At 43.4% G+C, this 9,953-nt stretch overlaps 1 protein-coding gene across 3 annotated transcripts in view; it reads right to left on the bottom strand.

The window, feature by feature from the left end:
* Positions 1-6,767: 6,767 nt before the first annotated feature.
* UBE4B (ubiquitination factor E4B) overlaps positions 6,768-9,953 on the bottom strand; it is a 110,897-nt gene continuing 107,711 nt past the window's right edge. For all 3 annotated transcript variants that reach the window (XM_032632557.1, XM_032632574.1, XM_032632565.1), the window contains 3 exons: positions 9,627-9,801; positions 8,504-8,650; positions 6,768-8,171 (listed from right to left, as the gene is read on the bottom strand). In XM_032632557.1, coding sequence (XP_032488448.1) covers positions 8,110-8,171; positions 8,504-8,650; positions 9,627-9,801 — 384 coding nt within the window. In that variant the 3' untranslated portion in view covers positions 6,768-8,109. The remainder of the gene's footprint in view (positions 8,172-8,503; positions 8,651-9,626; positions 9,802-9,953) is intronic.

The raw sequence follows: 9,953 nt of genomic DNA, 5'->3' as shown, positions 1-9,953 counted from the left end.
GACTAGGGAGTAAATTCTAGGAAATACAAAAGAATGCCTACAAAACAGCAAGAAAAGGGGCAGGAAAACACAGAATTGTCATTTTACAGAAGGGGGAAAACTGTGTGGATGATTGCATTTTCTAAGATGGCTCAATGAGATCTCCCATGCACATGCTGTTTTGTTTTGTTTTTTTCTTATTAGTTATTTATTTATTTAGCTGCGCCGTATCTTCGTTGTGGCATGCAGGCTCTTTTAGTTGTGGCATGCGGGACCTAGTTCCCTTACAAGGTATCAAACCCGGGCCGCCTGCATTGGGAGCGTGGAGTCTTAACCACTGGACCACCAGGGAAGTCCGCCACATGCTGTTTTTAAAATGTGACACTGGAATTCCCCACATTGAGAGGTGGGGTCTGTGTTCCTTCCCCTTGAACCTGGGCAGGCCTGCGACTGTATATGACTTTCGAGGCTGCTAGGTCATACAAAACCAACTTCTGCTGGGTCCTCTTGGGGTGCTAGCGCTTAGAACCTGGTATGTGAAGCCAAAAGCCCCAGGGAGGTCATGTGTAGGTGCTCCAGCCAACAGTCCCAGTTGGGTCCCAGGCAACAGCCAGATGTGAATGAGGAAGCCTTTACGATGACTCCAGCCTCAGCCACTATGATTGTAATGGCCTAAGAGTCCCTGAGCGAGCTGCCTTGTTGAGCTCAGGCCAGCCCAGAACCATCATAGATGATCATTAAATAATAACTAATGTTTTAAGCCATTAAATCTGTTTAGCAGCAAGGTTTAGGTCTTGGAAGTGGGTGCGATTGTAACCAAGCCTAAATTACAGGGCATTGGCTTTGGGACTGAACGGCAGGCAGAGGACATTGAGGAGACCTTAGTGAGGCCTATAGGGCATCTAAGAGGCTTTAAAGCAAAGTGAGTAAATGTTATTGGAAGCTGGAGGAAAGGGAACGCTTTCTATGGAGTGGTGGAAATTTTGGCAACTCTGTCATCTGTGGTAATGTGAAGAGAAGAAATGTACCTAGTGAACTCAATGACCGAGGTAAGGAAATTTCAAGGCAGGAATAATGAATGTGTCACTTGACTTCTCATTGCCTACGGAAGAATGGCTTCTGGGCAGAAATCAAACAGAGATCACTGTCAGGTAAACATCTAAAGATGAGGTCAAGAACATGACTGTAAAATCCTTTCTTAAGATCTCAGAAAGATTTAAGGGTTTCACAAGAAATTCAAAATAGAGAAGAGTGTCTCATGAAGACATTTGTGGTTGTGGCTTTTGTCTGGAAGAGTAAACCCCAAGAAGATTCATAGAAAACCTACACAATTTTAAGACAACTGTTTTGAGGAAAGTACCTCCAGCTTAAATGAAAAGGGACAGAAAAAGTACAGCATGAAAAGAGACTCTGGAACCCAATCTCTTCACAAGCAGGAAAGAAACGAGGAAGGGTACTTAGTTGCAATTCAGTTTTCCTGTGGAAAAGAAAGAAAAGATTCAGACGCAGAAACCAAGAGTCCAGAAGATGGAAGTGAGAGCCTCGGTGAACAATTCACAGGCTGTAGGATTGATCCCCGAACAAGGAACTGGCAACACACGCCTAACTGGATTTCCGAATTACTACGGACCAGTGACTCATGCGTGTTCCCAGTTGCCAACTTTTTGAACAGGAGCATCTATAATGGTTTTTTTACGCCTGGCCCATCATTATATGCTCTCCATGTGTGGAGATAACTTTTATCTTTAGTTCACATCTCTTTGGGTCCAGAGGAAGAGCACTCGATGGTACCCAAAGAGTCAGATCTGAGGAGCTCATCTATACCTAGGCTTGCGTTGAAGGACAAGACAATGGACTTCAAGATGATGTCATAATGGGATGAAATTTGGGAGTCTTAGAGGAAGGGATGTACTAGGAAGAGTGTAAATTGTTACCAGAGTGGGAATATGGCAGATCTTATTTTGCAGGATGGCCAGGACAACATCTCCCATCCCCGATGCTCTTCTTACAGTGTGATGTTAATGTCTTCCCATCATGAGGTTGGGCTGTTTGTTCTTTCCCCTTAAATCCAGGGGGGCTCGTGACTAAGGCAGAAGGGCCCCTATGTTACTTCCAAACCTGAGTTGTAAAAGGCAACACAGCTTCTGTCTGGTCTTTGCGGGTGCTTGCTCTTGGGACCTCCAGAATTGTGGGAGATAAAAATCACTGTTATTGTATCAAGCCACTAAATTTGCAGGTATTTTGTTATGCAGCGATAGATAACTGACGCAACTGGAATGACAAACAAATATATGAAGAGATCATTCATTCAACAAACATACTGAGCATTTACTCTGTGCTAGGCACTCTTCTAGGTGCTGGGGATACATAACAGACTAAAATCTCTGCCTTCATGGGGCATACGTTCTAGTGGGGAGAAACAGAGTGTAATCAAGAAAATAGTAGATATAGACGGTTAGATAATGATGCTATCTCTTAGAATGCTAAGGAGAAAATGCAAAGAAAGGGACTAGCAAGGCATAGCAAAAGTGGGTGAATGAATTGCAGTTTTAAAAAAGAGTGAACAGGGACTTCCCTGGTGGCGCAGTGGTTAAGAATCTGCCTGCCAAAGCAGGGGACACAAACTCAAGCCCTGGTCTGGGAAGATCACACATGCTGTGGAGCAACTAAGCCCGTGTGCCACAACTACCGAGCCTGCGCTCTGGAGCCCGCGAGCCACAACTAATGAGCCCGCATGCCACAACTACTGAGGCCCATGCGCCTGGAGCCCGTGCTCTGCAACGAGATGTCACCGCAATGAGAAGCCTGAGCACCGCAATGAAGAGTAGCCCCCACTCGTCACAACTAGAGAAAGCCCACGCGCAGCAACAAAAACCCAACGCAGCCAAAAATAAATAAATTCATAAAAAATAAATAAATAAAAAGAGTGAACAAGGAAGGGCTCGAAAAGGTGAATTTTTTGTTTGTTTTTGGCCACACCGTGCGGCATGTGGGATCTCAGTTCTCCAACAAAGATCAAACCTTTGTCCCCTGCAGGGGAAGCTTGGAGTCTTAACCACTAGACTGCCAGGGAAGTCCCTGATTTTTGAGTAAAGACCTCAAGCAAGTAAGGGAGTGAGTGATCTATGTATTTTTTTTCCTGTGGGAAGAAGATTCCTTGTAGAGGGAGCCACAAGTACCAGGGACCTAGGAGGGGTGGAGAGCGTGCCTACAGTTTAAGGAGGACCATGAGGCCAGGGTGGCTTAATGGTTGGAGTTAGGGGAGGTTACAGGATATGAGGTCAAAGCGATAATGTGGTGGATGGGTACTGCCTTCTAGGCCAGTGTAAGGGCTTCTTTTATTCTGAGGGGATTAGGAAGCCACTGGAGGGTTTTGAGCAGAGAAGTGACATAACCTTAGTTAAGTTTTAACAAGACTGTTTCAGCTGCTGTTTTGAGAAAGGACGAGGGACGAACAGGGAGACCAGTCATGATGCTGTTGAAATAATCTAGAACACCGCTAATGATGACTCAGACCAATAACAGCAGTGGATCTGGTGAGAAGCAGTTGAATTCTGGGTCTGTTCTATAGGCAGAGCTGAGAAATTTGTGGGCAGACTGAATAGGAAAAGGGTAAAACAGGAGTCAAGGATGACCCCAAAGTTTTGAACTGAAACAAAACTGGAAGGACAGAGTTGACATTTACCGTGATGGGGAGACTAAGAGGATCAGGTTTGGGGTGAAATATAAGGAACTTGATTTAGATATGTGAATTCCAAGGGTCTTTTAGACATTTGAGGTGTCCAGTGTCTGCAGTACAGGAGGGAGGTCTGGGCTGGAGATGCAAATTTGGGGGTCAACAGTGAGTGTCTGATATTGAAAGCTGTGAGACTAAAGTTATTTAACCATTTAAAATGAGGGTTGAATGGAGAACATTATGGAGGTTCCTTAAAAAACTAAAACTAGAATTACCATATGATACAGCAATCCCACTACTGGGCATATACCCTGAGAAAACTGTAATTCAAAAAGACACATGCACCCCTATGTTCACTGCAGCACTATTTACAATAGCCAGGTCATGCAACCTAAATGCCCAATGACAGATGAATGGATAAAGAAGATGTGGTACATATATACAATGGAATATTACTCAGCCATAAAAAGGAATGAAATTGGGTCATTTGCAGAGACGTGGATGGACCTAGAGACTGTCATGCAGAGTGAAGTAAGTCAGAAAGAGAAAAATAAGTATCGTATATTAACGCATATATGTGGAATCTAGAAAAATGGTACAGATGAACCAGTTTGCAAGGCAGAAACAGAGACACAGATATAGAGAACAAATGTATGGATACCAAGGGGGAAAGGCAGGGGGGAATGGTGATGGTGGTGGGAGGAATTGGGATTGACATATATATACTAATATGTATGAAACAGATAATAAGAACCTGCGGTACAAAAAATTTTTTAAAATAGAAAATAAAATGAGGGTTGAGTCTAGAGTTGACCCCAAGGCCGAAGTGCCTTCTGGAATGCTATGCTGCTTCTCCATATCTCCTTTGCCATTATGAACTTGGACCATTCTGGAATATAGTTGGCCCTCCGTATATGTGGGTTCCACATCCAGATTAAACCAGCCACGGTTTGAAGACTCCAGAAAGTTCCAGAAAGGCAAAACTTGAATTCGTCGCCTGCTATCAACTATTTACATTGTATTTACAGCTATTTACACTGTGTTAGATATTATAAGTAATCTAGAGATGATTTAAAGTACATGGGAAGGTTATAAGCAAACACTACACCATTTTATATAAGGAACTTGAGCATCTGCAGATTTTGATATCTCTTGGGGTCCTGGAACCAACCTCCTGCAGATACTGAGGGACCACTGAACTGCCACACAGCAGGAGTGGTGAAGGGATCAGAGCCTGAAGCCCAGATGGCCTAGATTCATATGCCACTTCCCTGTCCCCTTTACACAACTGTTGAGGAGATAACAAATTAATATATGAGAGTGGCTTGTACATAGAAAACGCTCATAAAATGCACATTTATCAACCAAGGGTGACTTCCTCAGCCCAATGCCAGCTGATCCAAACATCAAGCTCATACTATGGATGTTTCCTTCAATCAAAAAGTTACCTTGGGGGCTTCCCTGGTGGTGCAGCGGTTGAGAGTCCGCCTGCCGATGCAGGGGACACGGGTTCGTGCCCCGGTCTGGGAAGATCCCACGTGCCACGGGGCGGCTGGACCTGTGAGCCATGGCCACTGAGCCTGCGCGTCCGGAGCCTGTGCTCCGCAATGGGAGAGGCCACAGCAGTGAGAGGCCCGCGTACCACCAAAAAAAAAAAAAAAAAAGTTACCTAGTCAGATAGGGCCTATTTATCTCCCCTTAGCACCTCAACACAAAGACTGTGAAATTCACTATTTTATGTACCAAACCCACAGGTTACAAAATGTGAACAAAATAACGTGCTCGGCTATTTTTTCAAAAGATATTCTTATCAACTCCGTTTAAAAACCCACACAATAGTGAGTCACAAAACGACTAAGAAGCTATTTTAATCATCTTTCTCTTCAGGACCATTTCTCTTCTGCTTTTCTGATTCTCAGATCCTCCTTCCTGTTTGGCCATCTTCCTTGTAGCCAAGGCCTATTTTTAAAATATTTTGGAACTTACTTTAATATCCATAATTCACAGAATGAAGGCAGTCACAAGTTTCTATACAATAGCAAGCCTTAGATTCTAAAAATAGAAATAGCAAACATCTTCCCCCTAGAGACAGTACAAGTAGGAATGCCCTAGCCGGCGGAAGGTCCTTCAAGCCTCCGAATTCCGAATTTTCAAAACGATGAGTACATCTGAAGGGGTAAAGCAGCATCTTCTTACATTCATGGGGAAAGAGTGAGGCATGCAAATAACACGACAGAACCTGTGCTTGAACCTGATAAACCTGTGCAGAGTTTATCTTCTGGATAGAGAGGAGAGAAACAATACACATTCATGACATGGAGAAACAAAACTGGCAATAGAAGCCAATAAACATCATTAACTGTATAGGCATAAATGTATGTAAACTTGGTAAAAAATAAATTAACAATTTTCTGAACAGTGGGATTACAGGTGATTTCGGCTTTCTTTTACCTATATTGTCTAAAATTGTTGTTAACAGGAATACATTATATTTTTTGGAAAAAGGAAAAAGTTGATTTACTCCAAATGTGCTCAAGAGTAGTGGCTAAGGGCATGGACTCTGGAGCCTGGACACCTGCTCTTCCACTAATTGGCCAGGTGACCTTGGGCAAGTGACCTAACCTCTCCACATCCCACACCCTGACCTGCTGGAAAAAAACAAAGATGATTGTACCATCTCAGAGAACGAAATCGTAAATGTAAAGGCCTTGGTTGGCATAGGTTGGCACACAGTAAATGCTGCAGAAACGCTTGCTCTTATTAGATGAGCTGGTAGGTAAGGTTTCATCAACTGCAGTACCTAAGATAATGTTCATGAGATGGGTTGAACTTGAGCAAAAATTTTCAAGGTCAGGGAAAATATATTTGCAATAGGGTAACCACCTGAGAACTGAAGAGACTGAACGTGACAAAGCTCAACCCCCTTGAACAAGCAAACAGTGACACAAGAACCAACTGGAGCATCAAGACTGACACAATAGGAAAGTTTTATTTTAAAAACAGCAACTCCTAATTGGCTCCAGGAAAGATCATGTACCACATGCCAACACATCTGGCTCTTGGTCTTCACCCACCCCTTTGTTTTCCACAAAAAGAAGAGACTCAAAGAAGATTCCTTCTGAATGTGTATCACCATTTATTGTAGTTTGCGTTAGGAACTGAACAGAGGACATTGTCTGTGGAGCGGGAAAGAAAGGAAAAGAAAAAGAAAGTATGTTTTTGTAGACTTAATTTCTTCAAAACACTTTATGGTTTCAAATCCTTTTTTACCCCAAAGGAGATTCAAGAATCCGAGTGTGGTAAGTAGGGAGCAGTAATACAAAAAATCTTATGTTTATGTGTGTGTGTGTGTGTGTGTGTGTGTGTGTGTGTGTGTGTTTTTCTTTGTGTGTGTTTTTACAAGCAGACGTACTTCCACATTTCTTGCACCCCTTTTTTTGCTTTGGTAAGGCCAAGCCCCACAGGACACATCATACAAACGACCCCTGCCTTGAACTCACAGACTCAAGGGTTGAGGAATTTATTTACCCTCGCAGGATAACTATAAAGGTTTCCAACTGTCACATAGCATTAAAAATAACCCAACCCCCCCCAAACCGTAAGACGCGAAATCCTGATACACTTAAATGCTTCCTTTGCTGCAGCTGTTCCTCAGATTCCTAATCGTGGACTCACTACAAGGACCAGAGCAACAGGATTCTCTTCATTTTGTTTAGAATAAAAAAAAATTTTAAGGGACATTTCAAAATAATAAAAAAAAAAAAAACTGAAATTCAAATTCTGAAAATATCTTGCCTTTTTTATTAATCATGTCATCTAACACCAATTAAAAAAACAAATATGTGAATATGATATAAAAATACGATCCCAGGATTAACACTTTGTTGCAGGCACAGTTATCTCACAGAATAAATGTTTGGAGGGCCAGGGAAAAGAGTTTATTTTTGTTTTTGCTTCTCTTAAAAAAAATCCACAGCAGTGCAAGTAGGATCAGGATGGGGCCGGCGGGAGGGAAGAGTCTTAGCAGCAAAATGTCCAAGGTTCTCTAATCACAATCAAAACCAATGGATACTGGATTTAGGAAAAAAAAAAAAAAAAAAAAAAAGGGATGGATGCTGCCCAGACCCATTCGTCATCAATCACTAAAAGACTTCCGTAGCAAAAGCCCCAAATTGTGACATATGAAGGACGTGCTCTATTACACAAGCAATCATAAAACGTATCCCTCAAGCTTTTGACCACGTCTGTCACTTAAATATATGTACAGGAATTGGGCTCCTCTTCTTATTCATGTCCTTTCAGGTCTCCACTGTTTGGTCACTCTGGGTGGGCTCTTGGTGTATTTTGCCACTTCTGGCCTCCAACATGTGAACAGCATTTGCACCACCGATGCTGCTCCTGCCTGCCTCGCCGGCCTTGGCTGTTTCTCGCAGAGGGTGGGCAAGGGGGATGGTTTAATGATCACTGTTCTGTTTCTCTCTCATCCAGGCATGAATCTGTTCTTTCAGTTCTGGCACTGAGAAAAGAAAGCAAAGAATTAATACCCCAGATGGGAGGGCTCTTCCTGAGAGATGATGCTTGTAGTTCTGTATAAAAGGAAAGAAAAGGCAATTCATTCCCTCACTGAACTGAAGGCTGAAGAAGAAATAGGACGTGAAAAGTAAGAACTGGAATTCTGTAGTGAAAAAGAGCAAAGAATGTTTTATGTCTTGTCCATTAAGTGTCAGAAACCATGTAGTGTCTGGATTTGTTAAATTTCCCCCTTCTGACTACTCTCTGATACACGATTTTGACCTCACTGCTCAGTACAGGTGAAGGCACTGCAGTTCGAGCCATGCCCTCCTCTACCTGGCTCCAGCATGCTCTCTGTCAGCGTCTGTCGGTTGAAGGGGTCCGTGGGGGAGTTCAGCAAGTGCCGCAAGATGATGGAGCGGTCCATGATGGTGCCAGAGGGCAGCCGCACGGGGTCAGTCATCAGGGTGTCCATCAGAGGGTCTACAGAGACAGAGCAAAGCAAACTCTGACCTAACAATAGAGCCTAAAACTGAAAAAGAAAACACAGTCCCTCCTATCAGTGAAAAATATAACCATAGGAAACAGCAACCAAATGGCCCCTACCAGGCCCCCAAGTTTAGAAGGAAATCAGCATTAGATAAAGGCATATACTTCACCTTTTGTAGAGGGGAAGCACCCTTTTGTCAGCTACTGCTGGGAGGAAAGAACAGACAAAAAAGACAGCAGGACAGACAGGCCCTCCCGAGCTGTATGGCGAAGATGGCAGGCTAGAATCAACCTTTCCTCTTAGGACTACTCAGAATTCTTTGAAAACATGAGTCCCCACTTGCAAAGGCAAGATTGACCTTAGAATCTTCAGGGTTGTTATCTGGTTTGAAATCAGGCTGAGGACTTTTTTCTCTTGTAATTTATAATATGAACTAAAGGTAGATAAACAGAATTTCAATTTCTGACCAGTGTCTCAAAAAGCAATGAGAGGGGCTTCCCTGGCAGTGGTTAAGCAATGAGAGGGGCTTCCCTGGCAGTGGTTAAGAATCCGCCTGCCCGTGCAGGGGACACGGGTTCCAGCCCTGGTCCGGGAAGATCCCACATGCCGCAGAGCAACTAAGCCCTTGCGCCGTAACTACTGAGCCTGTGCTCTAGAGCCCGCGAGCCATAACTACTGAGCCCACATGCCACAACTACTGAAGCCCACGCGCCTAGAGCCCGTGCTCCGCAACAAGAGAAGCCACTGCAATGAGAAGCCCACGCGCCACAACGAAGAGTAGCCCCCGCTCGCCGTAACTAGAGAAAGCCCACGCACAGCAACGAAGACCCAAGGCAGCCAAAAATAAAATAAATTAAATTAAAAAAAAAAAAAAAAGTAATGAGAGCACAGAACGTCCTCTTCTAATGCTACATGTTTCAAGTTAACTCAAATCAAAGAATTCCACGTTAAAAAAGCGGGCCCACTCGCCTCTGAACTCGTCTGGGGCGTCACTGTAGTCGATTTCTGCACGCGCGTTCTTGGCCACGATCTCCTCCACCTTCTCAGCCAGAAGTTTAAACTTCTCTATCGCTATTGTGGATTTGATCCCTGCCTTCCGCATCTTCGAAATAACTTCTTCAAACAATTCTTTGCTGTAGGATCTCTGAAAATGAGGAAAGACACTGTGAGACGTAAATATATTTTAAGTGGAAAAAAGCAAGCTGCAGAAAATACCCAAAGCATCATCTGTTTTCTAAAAAAGCCCTAAAATTATAATGTACATATATAAATACTTCGACATGGCTATAAATACAT

The sequence above is a fragment of the Phocoena sinus genome, chromosome 1, assembly GCF_008692025.1.
Source record: "Phocoena sinus isolate mPhoSin1 chromosome 1, mPhoSin1.pri, whole genome shotgun sequence".
Taxonomy (NCBI): domain Eukaryota; kingdom Metazoa; phylum Chordata; class Mammalia; order Artiodactyla; family Phocoenidae; genus Phocoena; species Phocoena sinus.
The sequence above is the reverse complement of the archived record's forward strand: the minus strand, read 5'-3'. Positions and strand labels throughout refer to the sequence as shown.